At 31.3% G+C, this 21,773-nt stretch overlaps 1 protein-coding gene and 1 long non-coding RNA gene across 2 annotated transcripts in view; one reads left to right on the top strand and one right to left on the bottom strand.

The window, feature by feature from the left end:
- The window catches only part of LOC142225701 (cell adhesion molecule Dscam2-like), a 288,289-nt gene that overhangs the window by 116,447 nt on the left and 150,069 nt on the right, over nucleotides 1-21,773 (bottom strand). The window contains 3 exon segments of the mRNA XM_075295544.1: nucleotides 12,274-12,432; nucleotides 12,609-12,719; nucleotides 19,762-19,921. Coding sequence (XP_075151659.1) covers nucleotides 12,274-12,432; nucleotides 12,609-12,719; nucleotides 19,762-19,921 — 430 coding nt within the window.
- On the top strand, nucleotides 6,567-6,894 carry LOC142225503 (uncharacterized). Its single transcript, XR_012719303.1, has 2 exons — nucleotides 6,567-6,655; nucleotides 6,718-6,894. It is a non-coding gene; the product is annotated as an uncharacterized LOC142225503 (long non-coding RNA).

The following is a 21,773-nucleotide window of genomic DNA, read 5'->3' as shown; positions in this document are numbered from 1 at the left end:
ATGAGGACAGAATTTCTGGTTTAAACGACTTCTTCGTAACAAAAACCTAAAAACTTTATATATGTACCCTCACAAAAGAATTGTGTTGAACTCCGTTCCCCAACTTTTTTGTTTTTTATTAACTATTGAATATTTTGAATATCTACATTATTGAATATTTTGAATTTAACGTAAACAATTGAATTGCCAATACCTAATAAAGGGTGATTTGTTAAGAGCTTGATAACTTTTTAAAAAAAAAAAAAACGCATAAAATTTGCAAAATCTCATCGGTTCTTTATTTGAAACGTTAGATTGGTCCATGACATTTACTTTTTGAAGATAATTTCATTTAAATGTTGACCGCGGCTGCGTCTTAGGTGGTCCATTCGGAAAGTCCAATTTTGGGCAACTTTTTCGAGCATTTCGGCCGGAATAGCCCGAATTTCTTCGGAAATGTTGTCTTCCAAAGCTGGAATAGTTGCTGGCTTATTTCTGTAGACTTTAGACTTGACGTAGCCCCACAAAAAATAGTCTAAAGGCGTCAAATCGCATGATCTTGGTGGCCAACTTACCGGTCCATTTCTTGAGATGAATTGTTCTCCGAAGTTTTCCCTCAAAATGGCCATAGAATCGCGAGCTGTGTGGCATGTAGCGCCATCTTGTTGAAACCACATGTCAACCAAGTTCAGTTCTTCCATTTTTGGCAACAAAAAGTTTGTTAGCATCGAACGATAGCGATCGCCATTCACCGTAACGTTGCGTCCAACAGCATCTTTGAAAAAATACGGTCCAATGATTCCACCAGCGTACAAACCACACCAAACAGTGCATTTTTCGGGATGCATGGGCAGTTCTTGAACGGCTTCTGGTTGCTCTTCACTCCAAATGCGGCAATTTTGCTTATTTACGTAGCCATTCAACCAGAAATGAGCCTCATCGCTGAACAAAATTTGTCGATAAAAAAGCGGATTTTCTGCCACTGATTTTGGTAATTTAATTCAATGATTTGCAAGCGTTGCTCGTTAGTAAGTCTATTCATGATGAAATGTCAAAGCATACTGAGCATCTTTCTCTTTGACACCATGTCTGAAATCCCACGTGATCTGTCAAATACTAATGCATGAAAATCCTAACCTCAAAAGAATCACCCTTTATGAATTATTGTTATCGATACTTGAATTCAACCTTTATGCGATAACCCTAAAGCTTTTACTCAAAATGAATTTAATTGTTGTAAATTCTAAACCACAATGTCTGACTGTCACTTCGTTTGTTGTAAAACTTCACTTGTGCTTCGTCATTGCCCTTGGTAAGCTGCCGTCATCCTGAATAAAGCCATACTTTTGAATTCTTAAACTTAAACTTTCTTCTCTATTCGTTACAAAAAATTTCTTTCTCTATTCGTTACAAAAACTTTCTTCTCTATTCGTTACAAAAAATCTTTACATTTCCGAGAGTTAATCTTTATCTACAGTCCACTAAAGGAAATACCTCACGGATTTGTACAAATTGCATATATATTTTCAGAATTTGTTCAAACAAAAATTTGTGTGTACTGTCCAAACAAATTATGCTTCACCATAAGAATATATTTTAAAAGGTCCCAAATAGTTAATACCAGTTTCTAAACATTTGTTTGTTTGCAGCAAAAAGTCTTAAATATAATTGTGTTGGTACACAGAAAAAAATTAACTTTATGTAAGTAAATTTAACCATAAATATATATGATTTGGCGTCTACGTTATATAAGGTTAATTAAAAATTGTCCAATAGGTAATTTAACTATGCCATGGTTAATTTTTTTAACCATTAAAAGCTGCTTCACAACTCAACAAGCAGTGAAGCTAGAAAATAGAAAAAAGAGAGCGGTGATAGGAAAGACAATCACATTCGTTGCAACTTCGTATAACTTACTACTGACCATCGTATAACACAAAGCTATACATAAATATCAACACAACAAAGACGAATGATTTGTTTGTTCATTTCGTGATCATTTCTACTTCTCTCACGTAAAATCTAACCATATATATGGTTAATTTATCCATGTTTCTTGTTAATTTTGCTTTATCTAATGTTATTTTGACTTCGTTACCAAACATTTACAGTGAATATTTTGACCAGACACATGGTTAAAAAAATCGTTGTATTTTCGGCTCTGTGTATACAAATAAAAACATTTATATGTATATACAAAATAATTAAGTCAATAAGCAATCATGAACCTTTACTAATCAACCCACATTTTTATTTGTTGTAATTAAACAGTTTTACACAACTTTATTTTTTTTTTCTAAACATATATATAGATGTATACGAAATTTCTAAATTAATATATTTTTGTATCCATAGATATTATATTTAAGAATATGTAATATTCCAAACATAATATGTTCTAACATATTAAGATATTTGTCCCAAATATGTTATATGGAAATTATATGCTTGCACATAAAAATTATGTTCTAAAAACTTGAGATCCAAACATATAATTTGTACAACGAATCATATGAAATAAATATTTTTCGGCCGTTTAGAAAACTTCACCGGTTTATCTTCTTCAGATCATTCAGCATTCATAATTACTGTCAGTAATAACGTCATTGTAAAATAACGCCAAGCTTCTTAATAAACCATTGCACTAACTGCAATTATTTCAATTATAAACTTCAATTATAAAATGCAAACTTCACTCAAAACAGTGGTGAACTTCTCTCTTCTCAAGGAGTGCTGCCCGATTCCATATTAAGTTCAATGGCAAGGGACCTCCGTGTTATAGACGAGTCCGAACTGCGTTACACATTTCAGTGAAACCACACAGAAAAAAATTTCCGTAGTTAAACTAACGCTAAATTTAACTTATTTTTATTGGAAAAAAAATATTATTTTCCACGGCTTAATGAAATCTTACTCTTTTTAAGTATGTATCAAAAATTTTATGAACTAAACGTGAATATAAAGTTCAACGACCGTACACCTGAGTTCAAAATGAACTAAAACAAATGAAAATTTTCGTACGATTCCCAAAACTAGTAAGAATGAACTACTGTATGGTTAAAATGGTCATGATTGATTTTCTTCTTTACTTTTAGTTAATTTTTTCTTCTAGGAGATGATGTAGTTTCGTGAACTGCAGTTAAAAAGTACAACAGGGCATTAAAATTTCCTGATTTTAACAACGCTTTGTGGAAATCTCAAAATATTGAGTAAAATTTAGTTCAATTTTCGTGCGTGGTAGTTCATTCTTCGTATAAAACAGTTCACTTTTTTTTCGTTGCACTTAGAAATGTCACCAGCCTTATTGAGTTGGAACAATCCACCGCTGAAAAACTTTTTGGTATTCGGTCGAAACAAGTATCGAACCTACGACCTTGTGTATGCAGGGCAGGCATGCTAGCCATTGCACCACGGTGGCTCCCTTCAGGAACCAAGATTTCACAATCCAAGAGTTTCAAAGTTATCGATGTAGCCGAACAATCAATGGAATACAAGCAGGTCTGTTTCACAGTATTTTCAGATGTGGGCTATATGAAATTTTTGAGTCACATTTAACAAATCAACACTCCAAGTCATTTAAATAAAATGGATGGAAACTTTCTTATCTTTAGACCATTGAACTATTGTATGATTTCCAGTTTGGGTTTCGAAAATGCTGTGGGAGTGTAGTGCAATATATTATTTAAGGGGCTTGATGACGGATTCAAAGGTGTAGCTTGAATATTATTTAATTTTACAAAAGCTTTCGACTTAGTAGACCATGGTGTTATAATCAAGAAGTCAGAATATTTTATTTCATATTCCAAATATTTCATTATTTAAATCTGCTTGTAAGAAGTATCATTTTGAGTCTATAGATGAAAGAAAGCAAGTTGATGTAATATCGAAAAATAATTTTTCCAAGAATTTTATAGCAAATATGGGCGCTATTAGTTAATTAAGGCTGAAGTACCAAAGGGAAGTGTCCTAGAACCAATTTTGTACCTTCCCTACACCAGAGATATTCCGAATAACCTGGAGGCAACTATTGCTTTGTTTGCCGATGATATTGTTGTACTTGCCACTGCAAACACTGAAATTGAAGCCAATTCAAAGCTTAGTAATGCAATATTCAAAACTGAATTGATAAATGGAGGACGTACTTATTTCACATACACCATAGTTCTAAAATGCTTATTTGATACAATTTGCAAATAACGCTAAAATTACACAGAAACTGCATGTTAAAAAACACTGAGATCAAACTGAAATTTCGCCAACTTTACTAATTGTTCGTGGACGCTAGAATATCAGTCAAAAATAAAATTCTTGTATATAACCCAGTTGTCATACCAATATGGTGTTGGACTGATAGAATCCAAGCCTTTGATAATTGCATTTTTGTGTTGAGCATTTTTCTTAGTTTGATTTCCCGAATCCCTAATATCGGTATGTGTGTGTCTGTATTGGTTTTTGGCTGAATTTAAAATCTAATATACATTTTGGGCGTACCAACCAACTAGAATGAATGAATGAATGAAACGAATAAAACCTACATAGTCACATACTCCTCCCCTGACTATGGAAACACTTAAACAGGATCAAATTCACTTTGCCATAACAATTGTATGCATACCAAAGTGTTGATATCAAACGTACACACACACACACACACACACAAAATGGCTTAAAATGTATATTAGGCCATTACACAGATGTATTTGTTAAAATATCCTTGCTTAATTTCACACACACACACACTTCTAGGGTCATGTATCATACATTTTTGATCACTTCCGGGCGATATCAATTAGAAAATAAGAGATGGAGACCGAGTCGATTTTTATTAGTTTTTTAGTAACGATTCCAAATCAACATTGTGTACACTCAAAAAAAAAAAGTTTACTTGGATCCAAAGATTTTGACCTTCTCTTAAGGATATTGATATTGATTCCGAGCCAAAGATGCGGCTTATTTAAAATAAAGTCGCTAACATATCTGGCCTTAGTATCAATAAAATTAAAAGTAGGATTCAGATCTCATTTATCGAATTTTCATTTTCTTTTCGCAGTATATTAATAAAGCTATTCACGTACAAACAAATGCCAGTTAAAAAATCCAAATTATAGCAGATTCTTCAAAGTACAAAATGCCTTCTTAATCCCAAACATACTTTAAACCAAAGATGCTAAATCCTCAAAATAAGTCTTAGGCTATATTTGAAGCGTCTTTATCGTAAATCTAAAGATTCAAAATTTCAGTTAATTTAAGTTCGATGTGTTTCTTTAATTTAAGGTAAATTTGCCATAGTTCAAAGACATACGACTTATCGGAAGGACGCAAATTTCCAAACCTTGTGTACTACATTTAACAAAAAAAATTTTGAAGAAAAGGTTATAAACTTTATTGTACATAAAATTTTATTATTTTAAAAAAATTTGTTCTTAATATTTAATAAATTGCGCATCCTAAATTAAAGTTGCGTAATATTTAATATAACTTAAATATTTTCTTTTTTTAGAGTAGAAGGAAAACCTACTCAAGACATAATACTTATTATTATTTTTTTTTTCAAATGAAAAAATCAATCAAGAAATAATGACATTGTAAATCAGTGGCTACCTACTGCACTGAAAAAAATATTGACCTACTCGTAATGTGAAAGATTAACCTAAATTTTAGGACATAGGCCATTATTAAGGACAAATTTTTAGTATAATAAAATAGATTTTTTAATATAGTAATTAAATTTTAGTCTATGCTTCAAACCATTTTTAATTAAATTTAAAATTTAAATTTAAACGAATCTTGGAAATTTTGCGTATGTCTTTGAACTAAACAAAATTTTTTTAACTAAAAAAACATGTTCGTTTTAAAAAGTCATCTTTACACCCAGAAAAAAGTGCCTTCGAAACTAAAGGAAAATTTTTTCATCAATATAGTTTATCCATTTTAGTTCCATTAAGGTCAATTTTTGTGAGAAATAATAAAATTTACTCGTTTCAGTAAAAAAATCCTAAACTGGAAGCAGTTAGGAATAGTTCATTAACTAGAATAAGGCATGGAATTTTACTCATACTGTTTTCTTCGCTGGGTATAAGAATTTACTACTGAACAAGAAAATTTTATTCACCGATAACAAAGCATTCATAAAAATAAACAAAATCCGAACTAAAACCAAGTTTCCTCAAAATTAGTAAAATTTCTTATAAAATGATAATTGCGACTTCCTTTATAATAGAAAGTTTTTCATACATACGAACAACACTTGGCATAGAAAAATATTTTAGTTCACTCGTACTAAGAAGTATGTAATCCTTTCAAAACTTAAGGAAACACACTTGTTAGAATATAGGAAATTTTCCTATATTTCTATTGTCTACCTGTAATCGATACCTGTCATCGTAATCGATGTGTTTGCGCGTGGGTGTAATCGATATGTTTGCGCGTGGGTTGTTTTTTTTTAGTTGGAATCGCGTTGTTGTGGTATACGGAGAGATTGTTAACAAATAATATCGTAAAATAATATAATAAATAACAAATAAAATATATAAAATATTTGTTATTTTAAATTAGTGAGAAAAATGTTCGTTTTTTGAAAATAAATCTATCAATCGTGATGGTGTATAAAGAAAGAAAAGACCAGCAGAATAACAACCCTTTCATTTGTCTTCATTTTGGAATCTTCAATTATCAGGTAATATTCAGTGACGCTAACCTTTTGTAACAAAAATGGTTTATGATTTTTTATATTTATAGGTATTGAAATTGTAAGGCAGCAACTTATTAAAAGTGAAAAGTACAAGAAGAAGAAAAAGTGCGTTTTACAGTTGATAATATCACATGGAAATTGGAAATAGTGGAATAATAAACTAATATTTTAAGGAGATTCGATGCTGTTGATTCTTAATAAATATATTCAATATATTAATAAAACATGTCTTTTATTGAAGATAAAATTGCTTATATAAATAAATAAAATTGTATTTAAAAACGAAGGTAAGCAGATCTAATTATGAAGTAAAAGTTTTATCACAAATGTGTAAGATTTGTCCAAATGAATGAAAAAATTTCAATAAAATCATTCCATATATGAATTCAAATCAGTTAAATTTTTTCATTCTGTAGTATAGTGTTAACTAATATAGGGAATGTATTATACCTAATTTCTACGAAAATCACATCGTTCAAACAAATAAAAATGTCTTTGGCGCTATACGAAGTTCAACTTTCTTCACAATGAGTTCATTTTAACTTAAAGAAGGGGTCACTTTTTTCTGGGTGTAAATTGACTGATATATTGAATTTATATATTTAAGATAAAAAACACCTTCAAACATAGAGTTAGACTTATTTTAAGGATTACGAATCTTTGATTTAACTTTTTTTTTTTGAATTAAGAAAACATTTATTACTTTAAGGTATTGATATATTGAATTTATAGATTTAAGATAAAAAACACCTTCAAACATAGAGTTAGATTTATTTTAAGGATTACGAATCATTGATTTAACTTTTTTTTTTTTTGAATTAAGAAAACATTTATTACTTTAAGGTATTTGTAATAATATGGATTTTAGACTGGCATTTGGTTGCATGTGAATAGCATTTCGCAAAAAGAGAATGCCAATTTGATATATGACAGCTGTATATAATTTTAATTTTATTGATCCTAGATTTAAATCTATAAACATAGGTCAAATGGCTTTAACTTAAAGAAGCCGCATCTTTGGATCGAAATCAATACCAAAACCCTTAAGTTATGGTCAAAATCTTTGGATCCAAGTAAATTTTTTTTTAAGTGTACATGCAACGAAACTTCTAATTCGAATTTCAAAATAATTCACAAATGTTTCCTGCATTAAGCCAGTCTAATACATCGTGTATGGATTTGGAGCATGTGTTTGAATTTACATGGATGGGACATGCATGTGTGTGCATTGGTGAAGCTTTGATATTCGAGAGCCCCATAAAATGGGGAATAAGACAACCTTGTTTTTTTGTTGTTGTTGTTGTTTTTTTTAAAATCAAATATGTCAGAGAAGAGAATATTTCACTTGTGGTAGTTGAACATAAGAGAGAAATTCAAGTTTTAAAGCCATTGGTGTGCATATTCTGTACAAAGAATGAAGCGCAATTACTTAAATTTTTTGTGAAACACGATATTGTTTTTTTTACTATTTATTCATTAAAAAATTTTTAATTTACAATTCATTATGCTACGCGTTATATAATAATTTTTAAACACCACTTAGTGTTGATTCATGCAATTACCAATATCACAATAAATCTTCTTAAGCGAAAAAGGACACACTGAAAAACATAACCTAATATGAAAGATAGTACAACCTAAATTTAAGGTAAAATTTCTTGAAAATAAAGAAATTTGAATTAAAGGAACGTTAATAACAAAAGTTAATGGACTACGAATTGTTTTCTTTAAATTTAGGAGAACAAGTTTTGAAAGCCGTATATTTTTGAAGTAATGTAATGAAAAACATGTTGATTTAAAGAAAAAATCTTTGAATTAAGTGACATATGAAATCTTTGGATTAAAATATAAAAACCTTTAAATATAGGTTAATGCTTATTTTAAGGATATTGCATTTTTGGTTAAATTTTTTATTTGAAAACAAGTTTGGTTTAAAGTATTGCAATAATATAGAGTATATGAATACGTTTGTTAATATATCGCAAAAATAGGTTGAAATTTCCATTAATGATAGATAGCTTCCTAAAAATGTCCTTATTTTACAGAAGCCAAATCTTTGGCTTCGGAATCAATACCAAAATCCGTAAGCGTAGGTCAACATATTTGAGTTCAAGTAAACTTTTTTTTAGTAGACATACACACAAAAATTTCCGTAGCTAAACTAAATTTAACTTATTTTTATTGGAACAAAATTATTTGCTAGTAGATAAATTTTATTATTTTTTCGACATTTTCTACAGCTTAATGAAATCTTACTTATTTTAAGTATGTCTCAAAAATTTTATGATCTTAACGTGGGTATAAAGTTCAATGACCGTACACATAAGTTCAATATGAACTAAAGCAAATGAAAATGTTCGTACGATTCCCAAAAATAGTAAGAATGAACTACTGTAAGTTTAAGATGGTCATGATTTGGCGCCAATGATTTTCTTCTTTACTTTTAGTTCATTTTTTCTTCTAGGAGATGATGTAATTTCGTGAACTGCAGTTAAAAAGTACAACAGGGCATTAAAATTTCCTGGTTTTAACAACGCTTTGTGGAAATCTCAAAATGTGGAGTACAATTTAGTTCAATTTTCGTGGTAGTTCATTCTTCCTATAAAACAGTTAACTTTTTTTTCGGTGTACAATTGCCAATTTTAACAAAATTCCAATTTTACATAATTTCTTTTCTTAATTTTAACGTAAATAAAATCTTAAAAAGTAATTCATTAATTCTGAGCCAAAGATGCGTCTTCTTTAAAATAAAGACATTTTTAGCAACGAATCTGGCTTTAAATATAAAATCACTAAAACTAAAATTAGGATACAAATCTAATTTATCGAATTTTCATTATATTTTCGCGGAATATTAACAAAGCTTTTCATGTACAAACAAATCAAAAATGTGTTTCTTTACGTTAAAGAAAATTTGCCTTAGTTCAAAGGCATACGACTTTAACGGAGGGACGGAAATTTCCTAAATGTATGTCCTAAATTTAATAAAAAAGGTTTGGAGCTAAGACTATAAACTTTATTTTAATTAAAGTTTCATTATCCTTAATAGTTTGTAAATAACGTATCTAAAATTTAGGTTGCTTTATCTTTTAAATTAACCTAAATATTTTTTCAGTGTGTACAACTTACACCTTAAGCATACGTTTAACGATTATAAACTTTATTTGGTTTGAGCTGAGGATTACTAAGAATTTGTTTGGAATGTGGGAAGGTTATGAAATTAATATGGGGTACGTGATTATTCGATATCTGGTAGCGTAAGTTTTCGAAAATAGAAAGTTTTCCGATTTTTCGAAATTTAGAGGGAGAGAATTTACAAGTAACATTTTTTTATCAAAATGTTATCAAATACATACTATACATGGAACTCTTCTATGAGTATCTTAAAGACAAGTGCTGCCCGATACCTTTGATATATTCTGTAAAGGATATGGTTGTCTTACACTGAAAGCATACCCGGTACTTGATTCTAGGTAGCAAATTTTAATTTAGACGTTTTTTCTGTTTTTTTTCTTCATGTGCAATTAAAGTCCTTTAAAAAGGTGTTAACGACAACTTAAATTTTCAAATTCAGACTCGACTTCAATTAGAAATTATGCAAGGTTTCAAGTAAAAATTATCTTTAAAAAAAATGTTTGAAAAGCATCTCCTATTTTTAAACGGGTTTTTGCTTTATTGTCAAGATGCAAAGAGACAACAATCTTAACGACAATTTAATTAATTTTCAAGAATTATTCACAATTATATAAGAGAAGTTGACCTTAGTCAAATAAAATTTTCTTTCATTTTAAGTTTTCCATTTTTAGGTTGTATCACTTAATTATAAGGAAAAAGCGACTTTATAGAAACGATTATCGTCTTTTGGACAAGGAAAACAACTTTATATCAGATAAATGCATTCTCTATGCTACGCAAAAAGCGCATTCGTATATTAAGGATATGAACTCTTTGGCCTCACGACAATATTTGTTTGAGTGTAGTTAACACAAAACGTTCCTTAGAAATTTATTTCGAAATAAATGCGATATTTTCTAATAAATTGTCTCTCAGTAAAAAAATCGGGAAGGCTCAGCGAAGCGGACCGGGTTAGTCTAGTACTCATATGAGAGTAAATAAATTCGGGCTTAAATCGAATGTTTTATATAAAATTTCATTCGAATTGTGGTATAAAACCCGTTTGGTACACTGAAAAAAAAAAAACAGTGAACCCACCAGGAAAGAAAATTTTAGTTAGTTTTAGAAAAAATATTAATTTTAGAAAATTTTAACTAAACTGTATTAGAAACGCAGATATCACGCCGATTTCACAGAACTAAGTAAATAATTTTCGATAAATTCAAGAAAAATTATTAGACATAATTAATTTTTTTCACCTGTTAAAGAAAATTTCGAAGTTTGAAGGACAAAATTGGAGTTAAAAATTGCAAAAATGTCTTTAGTACTATACGAAGTTCATGATGGGCTCATTATTGGTAAAATTTATAAATTTTAAGAAATTCTGAACTATTTTGTGGGAGACCCGAATTTAGTTAATCTTTATGCTTCATTTGTGTATAATGTTTTCCTTTATTTTAGTTATTTTATCTAACGTATGCAAAAAATTATTAACGTCATTGAAACTTAAATTAAATCAGCTTTAGTGAAATATAGGGTTCACTTTTTTTGAGTGTATATTTATAGAAAATACAATTAAGGATATGGTCACACTAGAGCCTTTTCAAAATTTCTGGGCACCGGTTTTAATCCTACCATGATGTGGCCACGAATTCTTTTTTGATGTTTGTCAAGTATTTGCGTAATATGACTGTGTGTGCACGCAGAGAAGAAATGGGATCACCAGATAGAGCAAAATGTTATTTTGGATGAGGAGAAAAGACATTTTTGTCGCAAAAAAGCTATTTTCTTGCCAAACATAAAATGGTTTTTGAAATCAGATGTCCGAGAAAATAACATGACAGCCACAAACATGTTATATCTTCACCATCCAAAAATAGTATTTTGCTCTAGGTGGTGATCATATTACTTTTCTAGTGGTGGCCTACCATACTGGACAGATCGTCAAATAAAGCCTAAAATATCACATGGAAACTATTGCCTAATCGAACCCCTTCTCCAATCAAGTTGAATTGAATGTGTTTATTCACTTGAGGCCACTTTGGTATATTAAATGTGCCCGACTCTCCAGTGTGGTTAGTGCATGTCACCATCAAATGAAATTTTAAAAATTCTACCGTTTTGGGAAAAATTAATATAATTTTTTTTTTTGAATTTGAAGTATGCATCAATAAACATTTAATGTACACTTCAAAATCAAATTTAAATGGCAGAAACTAACTGGCCATAAATTAATGGAGGCTAGGTATTCCATTACACTTCCCCCACAATGTTACTAAAAGCTCTTACGTGAATTGTTGGGTTGATGGATGGATGTATGGGTGTATGGATGTGAGTGTGTGAAGTGTGATCATATTACATTTTGCAATATTTGTGGAATTTCTGCATTCCTAATGAAAACAAATTGCATCGAGTGCTGCACGATGTACGATGAAATGCTGTAACAGAAGTATGGACCATAGCGTATACTCACTGGCAACGGGACTTACCGAGAACTTTGACATCGACCGAACGTTGAGATGTGTAATTGTGTTTGTTGCGGGCTATGCAGGTGTAGGTACCTTGATCGGCTGTGCGCTGGACATTCTCGATGAGCAATGTGCCATTTTGAACACGCTGTCATATGTTCGTGGGAAGTTTGACGCCATCTAATGATGGGCATGCGAACCAGATTGTTGGTATGGATTGTGGGTGGAGAAATAAATGAAATTGATTTATGAAATATGCAGTCCGAGCTCAAGTATGTGTACACATGGTGGATGTGCTCCAATCGCACTGCATGGCTCGAGTACATCTTCATTTTTTCAGATGAATGAATACACACCTTTTTCTATGATAATGCTATCAATGGGATATCCTGCCACAGGACATTTGAGGAAAAACGATTTTCCAGCAACAGCAGATAACTTTGGCATTGGACGTACATATGGCATACCTAAATTAGAAGAAGAGAAAATAAATGAATTACATTTCCGTGTCAATATGTCCAGCATGCAAATGATAAATATGTCATCTAAATTGCAAAAAGGTTCTAACAAAAATATATTTCGTTTTCATTGGTGTAAAGCTAGATTCTTAAAACGTTTCACCATAAAAACGCATACACAAAAAAATAATTCTTTCTGTCGGTGTAAAATTTATGTACCTACAACACGAATTGCGTAGAAACTTCTACTAAAGGTTGTAATCCACAATCGAATTACTTGGGTTGTGGTAACACTTGTCAATGGTAAGGTATCTTAAAAGTCCTTCACATCGTCTTCTAAATTGTAAGTTAGTTCATACACCCTCAAAAAGTAAATCGTTTCTGTAATATATACTTCCAAACACAATCTGCTTCAAGCATATATGTTTTCAGGATTGGCCCAAAAACAAAATATTGTTTGTATTGTTCTAACATATTATGTTTCACCTTAGGCATACACTGGTAGAAAAAAATTTAATGAAATTTTTTTAGTATGTATATATTTTCAAAGCGCCAATTGGCTATTTCCATTATTTTACATGCATTTTTCTTTCTAAACACATATATATATTTAAAGCCAATTTCTAAATTAATATATGTTTGCATCCACACATATTATACTAAAAACATGTTGTGTCCTAAACATAATAAGTTCTATCATATTAACATATATGTCGCAAACATGTTATGCTAGTTTATGAACATTATATGCTTGGACGTAAAACTAATGTGCTTAAAATTTGAGTTCCAAACATATTATTTCTACACCGAAACATATGGAAAACTATCTTTTTCGTCCGTGTATGGGGTATATGTTAGACAAACAAGGCAGATTAAATGCCTACATACATTTAGCTCTTAATTGGTCTATACTAACACAACGTATCAAATATAAACATGATTAGATTATATGTTCTCCTCCAGGAGGCTCAAGAAGTAAAATCAGGGAGTCGGTTTATCTGGGGGCTATATATAATTATGGACCTATATGGACCAATTATTGCAAGGATGTTAGAGACTATATATTAACACCACATACCAAATTTCAACCGGATCGGATGAAATTTGCTCCTCCAAGGGGATCCGCACCCAATTTTATTTCTTGACTATTTAGAACTAAGTTTTGATTCATAAATACACATGTTGACTCCGAACTCCCACTTATATTTCTCGAGCATTTAGAAGAGATTCAATGAATCTTTATACCAATATTAACTCTGATGAGTGCTTGTATCGGGAGATATTTTGGGCACCCGCATCCTGGTTTTGTGTTTTCAAATCTTCATCTTTTTGTAACTCGCAAACTGGTATAACAAAAATTACATATTTTCCAATATTTATTTTTTACGGTTTTGCCTTTACTTAAAAAAAAAGAACTTGCCAAACACTTATTGGGGATTTTTGTGGGGAATTTTGAATTAAATTGATATTTGGGGATGAAAGCGTTCCATTTTGGGGACAATAGCCCGGAAAATACTGGCAACACTGAGGAAGTGAACATACACACAAAAAAATTTTTTTCTGATTCAATCACGAAATTAATTGATCCAATTAATTATACCCTCCACCATAGGATGGGGGTATATTAACTTTGTCATTCCGTTTGTAACACATCGAAATATTGCTCTAAGACCCCATAAAGTATATATATTCTGGGTCGTGGTGAAATTCTGAGTCGATCTAAGCATGTCCGTCCGTCCGTCCGTCTGTCCGTCTGTCCGGCTGTCCGGCTGTCCGTCCGTCTGTGGAAATCACGCTAACTTCCGAACGAAACAAGCTATCGACTTGAAACTTGGCACAAGTAGTTGTTATTGATGTAGGTCGGATGGTATTGAAAATCGGCCATATCGGACCACGTTTACGTATAGCCCCCATATAAACCGATCCCCAAATTTGGCTTGGGGAGCCTCCCGGAGCAGCAAAATTCATCCGATCCGGTTGAAATTTAGTACGTGGTCTTAGTATACGGTCTCTAATACCCATGCAAAAATTGGTCCATGTCGGTCCATAATTATATATAGCCCCCATATAAACCGATCCCCAGATTTGACCTCCGGAGCCTCTTGGAGGGGAAAAATTCATCCGATCCGGTTGAAATGTGGTACCTGATGTTAGTATACGGTCTCTAACAACCATGCAAAAATTGGTCCATATCGGTCCATAATTATATATAGCCCCCATATAAACCGATCCCCAGATTTGACCTCCGGAGCCTCTTGGAGGGGCAAAATTCATCCGATCCTGTTGAAATTTGGTACCTGATGTTAGTATACGGCCTCTAACAACCATGCAAAAATTGGTCCATATCGGTTCATAATTATATATAGCTTCCATATAAACCGATCCCCAGATTTGAACTCCGGAGCCTCTTGGAGGAGCGAAATTCATCCGATCCAGTTGAAATTTGGTACATGGTGTTAGTATATGGTATCTAACAACCATGCAAAAATTGGTCCATATCGGTCCATAATTATATATAGCAAAAGTCATCCGATGCGGTTGAAATTTGGTACATTTTGTCAATATATGGCCTCTAACAGCCATGTAAAAATTGGTCAACATCGGTCTTTAGTTATATATAGCCGATGACTTATTACACAAAAATTGGTCCATATCGCCAAAAATAATCTACCAAAACTTTATTTCCATAGAAAATTTTGTCAAATTTTATTACTATAGAAAGTTGTGTCAAAATTTCATTTCTATAGAAAGTTTTGTCAAACGTTTATTTCTATAGAAATGTTAGTCAAAATTCTATTTCCATAGAAAGTTTTGTCAACATTTTATTTTTATAGAAAATTTTGTAAAAAAATTATTTCTGTAGACAATTTTGTCAACATTTTATTTCTATACAAAATTTTGTCAACATTTTACTTCCATAGAAAATTTTGTCAACATTTTATTTCTATAGAAAATTTTGTCAAGTTTTTATTTCTATAGAAAAATTTTGTCAAAATTTTATTTCTATAGAAAATTTTGTCAAGTTTTCATTTCTATAGAAAATTTTGTCAAACTATATTATATACGTATTTAATCGGCCTTTTTTTGTTTAATATATACCCCGTATGGGCTAACTTACAATTTAGAAGACAGTGTTAAAAAGTTTTACGATACCTTGCCATCGGCAAGTGTTATCGCAACCCAAGTAATTCGATTGTGGATGACAGCCTTTAGTAGAAGTTCCTACGCAATCCATGGTGGAGGGTACATAAGATTCGGCCTGGCCGAACTTACGGCCGTATATACTTGTTTTTTAATTGAAATGTCTTCAATCACAGAAATGATAGTATCAATTAAAAAATTAATTGAAGGTCAATTAAAAAATTAATTGATCCAATTAAAAAATTAATTGATACTATTAATTTTTGTGATTGATTTTTGTTTCAATTAAAAAATTTGTTGATTCAATTAAATTTTTAATTGAATATTTTTTAAAACTCAATTAAAATTTTAATCGGAAAATTTTTCGTGAAATTTTTTTCTGTGTAAGGATGAGAATTTGGAGAATGCAAAGCCAAGTTAGTTATGAGGTCTGAGTTGGATGAATGGGTGCGATTTGGACAACGGTCGGAATGGCGACGAAAACGCTATGGGATGACCCAAATAAGAAAAACACTGGAGAACTATTCAATGAGAGTAGGACGCCAGGTGAGGTCCTTAAGAATAATGACACATCAGTGACGAATAGGAGCAGCAGGGGATAGTGCATGTAGGGCTTGTTTTGAGCATGTTGAGACATTGGAACACTACCTTTGTCAGTGCTCTATCTTTACTAGGCAAGGGATAATCATATCGGTGAAGAGGTGATTCGGGTCCTGGTCCACTTGTAAACAGGTACTGGACACAAATTAGAGAATTGGTTAAGGACACAGAGTTCCTGGAATAGAAACGAGTACGATGGAAAAAACAAGTTAGAGCGCAAAACAACCCGATTACTGGCTTAGGTCTATGTCAGCCGACATCCCACAAGGCAGCCTCATTTCAATCTAACCTAACCTAATGCACACTACAGAGGACATTAAAAAACGAACCCAGTAATCTAATTCCTCCGTAGTTTCGATTTATTTCCCAATGTTAAATTAATGTACCGACTGCTAAAAATATTTTCAATATTACAAACAATGAAAAATTAGCAATTTTAATACGTCTCTACACGGAAAAAACAGTGAATCCACAGGAAGAAACGTTTTGGTTATTTTTAGAAAATTTTAAAATTTTTTAGAGAATTTTAACTAAACAGTATTACAAACGCAGGCCGATATCACAAAAATAAGTAAATATTTCTCGACAAATTCAAGAAAATTTATTAGACATAATTATTTTTTTTTTCACTTGTTAAAGAAAATTTTGTAGTTTGAAGGAAAAACTGGAGTTCAAAATTGCAAGAATGTCTTTAGTTATATACGAAGTTCATGATGGGCGCATTATTGGTAAAATCTACAAGTTTTAAGAAATTCTGAACTACTTTGTGGGAGACACTTTATGCTTAATTTGAGTACAATTTTTTCCTATTTTTTAGTTCATGTAACTAACGTACTCAAAAAATATTAGAGTAAAGTACATAATAATACCATGAACTAAAATAATGTTAAATTGGCTTTAGTGAAATAGAGAGTTCACTTTTTTTTGAGTGTAGTAAATGGACTGTCGTGCAAAAACCGTACCTGATAGTATTTCAGATTCCTTCTTATATTTTGCCGTATACTTTAACAGGTTTTATAAGCCAAGTAGAGCTTATTTTGATGAAGCCGTTTCTTCACAATTCAGCATTCAATTTTTTAAAACCAAGTCAACGTAGCTCTCTAAATAAATGAGGTTGTTAATTTATGTTTATTGCAAAAAAATGTTTTGCTTGAGTGTATGTTTAATATTGTTTAAGAAATTTTTCCCAGCTCAATGAAATTTTCTTTATTCCAAATATGCCTAAAAAATTTATGAACTAAACGTGGGCACTCAAAACTAATAAGATGGTTTCTTTACTTTTAGTTCATTTTTGCTTTTATGAGAAGGAAGAATTCCATAATTGATAGTTGAAAATACAACAATGTCATTGAATTCTCCTTATTTCAACAAAGCACATTGGAAATTCCAAAGAATGGAATACAATTTAGTTCAAATTTCTCAAGAGATGGTTAACATTTCCCACAAATCAATTCATTATTTTCTGACTATGTGGATATAACGAACTAAAACTCCCGGCCTCAGCGAGTTCATACACTGTTAGAAAAATATGTTTTTCATATGTTCCGATAGAAACAAAATGTGTTTCGGGCACAATTTTAAAACACAATATATTTAAGTGCAAACATGCAATGTTCCTAAACTAACACTAAATGTTTGGGACATCTATGTTAATATGTTAGAATATATTATGTTTGGGGCATGAATGTTTCATAAAAATCATATGTGTGAATGCAAACATATATAAATTTACATATTTCGACTAAACATACATATGTTGTGATATTTCATTCAAAGCGACAGAGAGAGTAACATATAGAGAAAGAAATAGAGATGGAAACCGGGAGAGTTGACGAAAGATATCAACATAACACAGCGAAAGAACCAAAAGAGAATAATTTCTGTGAAACCGCTTGTATGTTGTTTCGGAAAACTGTTTTATGATAAGGCCAAAACTTTGATATGCTTAAGTCTAAATATTATTTAAGAGAATAGAAATCAGGTGTCTTCACAAAAATAACTAAAGGGCACAATACTCTTTTTAGAGTTGGGACAGTAAAATGAAATAAGGAGGAAATAGTGAAAAATTACACAGTAAAATGTATAAAAACAAAGTTTAGTTCCTCTTTATTAATGTAGTACACGAGGAGTTGACGTACACCTTCAAATATAAAAGCAGGCATTAAGTTCGAGTTTTGCAGCTAAAACAATTTAAAAAGTTTATTTTCTTTAAAATGAATTATTAAAGAAATATAGAAGGCATTTTAGAGCGATGGTGTTAAATGCTAGTAAAAACTGTTCACGCCTAACTAAATTTATGTTTATATTATAAAATTATTTATGTATGTTTATACTCGACTCCACGTTCTTCTTTTGTTAGAGTTTTTGAATTCCTTCCAAATTTTAAAGTTTTGTACCAAAAACAGTTTTTTGTTACAAAATTGTTATTTTTGCAATAAAAAAATAATATTTTATCCAAAAATCAGTCAATTTCGTTTATATATAAATCTTTAATAACGCACATTTCGAAGTTTCATTATAAAAATTTAATATAGTATAAATATAAATGTGTAAATTAAAAAAAAAAAAAGTGTTCGGTAGGAGCAGGGATTGAACCCACGAGCCTTTGCATGCAAGGCAGACATGCTAACCACTGCTCCACGTGGCAAACAAATGTATGTTTCTGTTAAATAATGTTATGTTTGCATGGGCTCGTGGGTGCTGCAAACTATGCTATATCAATGTAACTTATAACGATAAATATCTACTGGTGACAGCTACGTAGCCCAGTGGATAGTGTGTTGGCTTACAAACTGTATGGTCCTCGGTTCGATTCTCCGTGCAGGCGAAAGGTAAAATTTAAAAAATGTATAAAAGTGAATAATTTCTTCAACATTATTTGTATTACAGAAAAAGGTGCCAAGAACTAAACTATTTCGTGGAGGTGAAAATTACGAGTATGTTAGGGAATGAGCACAATCGTCTTTACGAAAAATGCTTCCAAGCATATAACATTTTTGGACTCAAAATGCTTCCAAACATATCATATGTTCACATAAAACAAACATATTAATGTTTCGGCAGTATCCAATAATATATGTGCTTCCTGCAAAATATGTTTGGAACATATGTTAAAGAAGCGATTTTTTTTTGAGGGTGTAACAAACTCGTGGTCGACTGTACGTACCATAAATTGTTGACAAGAAAATTTTATTTATAGAATTTTTTCGGTTGCAATCTTTTGCTTTTTAGATGATTATATATCTCTACTTTGCCACAGCCCAGCTCCCTGTATAACATTTCTAGTGCAATCCATTTAAGAAATACTCACCATAAATATTCAGTCGAGCAGTATGCGATGCTTCACCGGCTCGAGAAATTGCTTTGCATTCGTAGTCACCACCATCCTCCGATTTGACTGCAGAAATATTAACGTGACTAATGACGTCACCGAACATGGTAACATATTGTCCAATCATAAGTCGGTCATTCTGAAAGGATACAAAGAGACAAAGTACGTGTGAAATTCAGTAGTTTCGTTGCCCTATAAAAAGGGGAATGACAGGACATGCAGACACACAAAAACACACACACACAACGAACCGAATAGGACATTCATAAGATCACATGTCCTTATACAACCTGGTCTGGTGTCGAAGACATATGGTACATTATGCCATGTCGGATATTTTTGCATCTTTTTGCTTTTTGCATGTAATCGTGCCATCATCTCAATGGTCATGTTGGTCATAAACCCTCGAGTAATTTGTTGGACATCGACGTTTATCATTAAATTTGCATTCGATTACATTTCGCATTTGCTCAGTTTTTCTGACGTTTAGGCCAGAGTATTGTGAGCTGTTGCATATTTCAAAAAGATTGAAAAAAAAAATTGGTAATTGGGAAATGGAATGAAAATCTCCTTAAAAAGCAAATTAGAATGAATTCTTGACAAATAAAAACAAGAACTAATAGCCAGATTACTTCAAAGGCTTTAATATAATTATATGTATGTATATATTAGACCTGTCCAGATTTCCAAAGTTCACATTTTTTATTGAGCACTTACAGTTTTAGAATCTCTCAACGATTGTAATAAGAACTGTGAAAAAAGATTTTGCAAAACTTTTGCCAAAAAAGTTGCTCAACGCGGTTGAAGTCAGGATTTTGGCAATTTTCGAAAATTTTAAAGGTATACGTACAAACAAAATTTTAAATAATTTATTAGTAAATATAAGAAATATCTAAAAGGGCAATCTTTGAGCTAAATGCTCAAGCAAGTAATAATAAAAAATTCAAAAAGTGAAATTTATTGAGCCGTTTGCTTGCTGTAGCCTCTGACTTTTCATAAAGAAATTAATTTTTTAGCGACTAATGACACATCCAAAAATTCTTAACCTAATTTTTTTATACCTTATTGTTCCAAGAATATATTAAAAATATGCAAATGTATATAATTTTTTTCTCGAAAAAATATAATGCATTGAAAAAAAAAATTGCGGACATGTTCTGCATTTTTTGATTTCTAGAGGCTACAACAAGCAAAAGGCTCAATAAATTTCACTTTTTGAATTTTTTATTATTTGCTTGAGTATTCAGCTCAAAGACTGCGCTTTTAGATATTTCTTATATTTACTAATAAATTATTTAAAATTTTGTTTGTTAAAAATTTCGAAAATTGCCAAAATCCTGACTTCAACCGCGTTGAGCAACTTTTTGGCAAAAGTTTTTCAAAATCTTTTTTCACAGTTCTTATTACAATCATTGAGGATTCTTAATTCTAAAAAATTGAGTTTTGAAAAATCTCATACATTTCCTGACAGGTCTAATGTATATAACATATTAGACCTGTCCAGATTTCTAAAGTTCACATTTTTAGCCGGTTAATTAGCCGGAGAGCTGTTATCTCAAATTTTGTTGATATGAAATACTTATATAGATATGCAAAATTAATTACAACATAAGTGTAAGTTGCTCGTGATTGATTGGCTATCTTGCATTTTACAGTTTTTTTCAGCAAATTACAAACAAAAGTCCTTATTTGTATTCTAACATTTTGGTGCAAGCAAACAAATGTTTAGAAACTGCAGTTAACTATTTGGACCCCTAAACAAAGATATGGTTGGGGTGAAACATAACATGTTTGCACAGTACAAACATTTTATGGTTTGAACAAATCTGAAAATATATATATTTCAAGCAGAATTTGCCATTATTTTGTAACCACAAGTAGCCCATTATTAAACAAGTATATACGGCCGTAAGTTCGGCCAGGCCGAATCTTATGTACCCTCCACCATGGATTGCGTAGGAACTTCTACTAAAGGCTGTCATCCACAATCG

The sequence above is a fragment of the Haematobia irritans genome, chromosome 2, assembly GCF_050003625.1.
Source record: "Haematobia irritans isolate KBUSLIRL chromosome 2, ASM5000362v1, whole genome shotgun sequence".
NCBI classification, from domain to species: domain Eukaryota; kingdom Metazoa; phylum Arthropoda; class Insecta; order Diptera; family Muscidae; genus Haematobia; species Haematobia irritans.
Note: the sequence above shows the minus strand (reverse complement) of the source record. Positions and strands in the feature narration are given on the sequence as shown.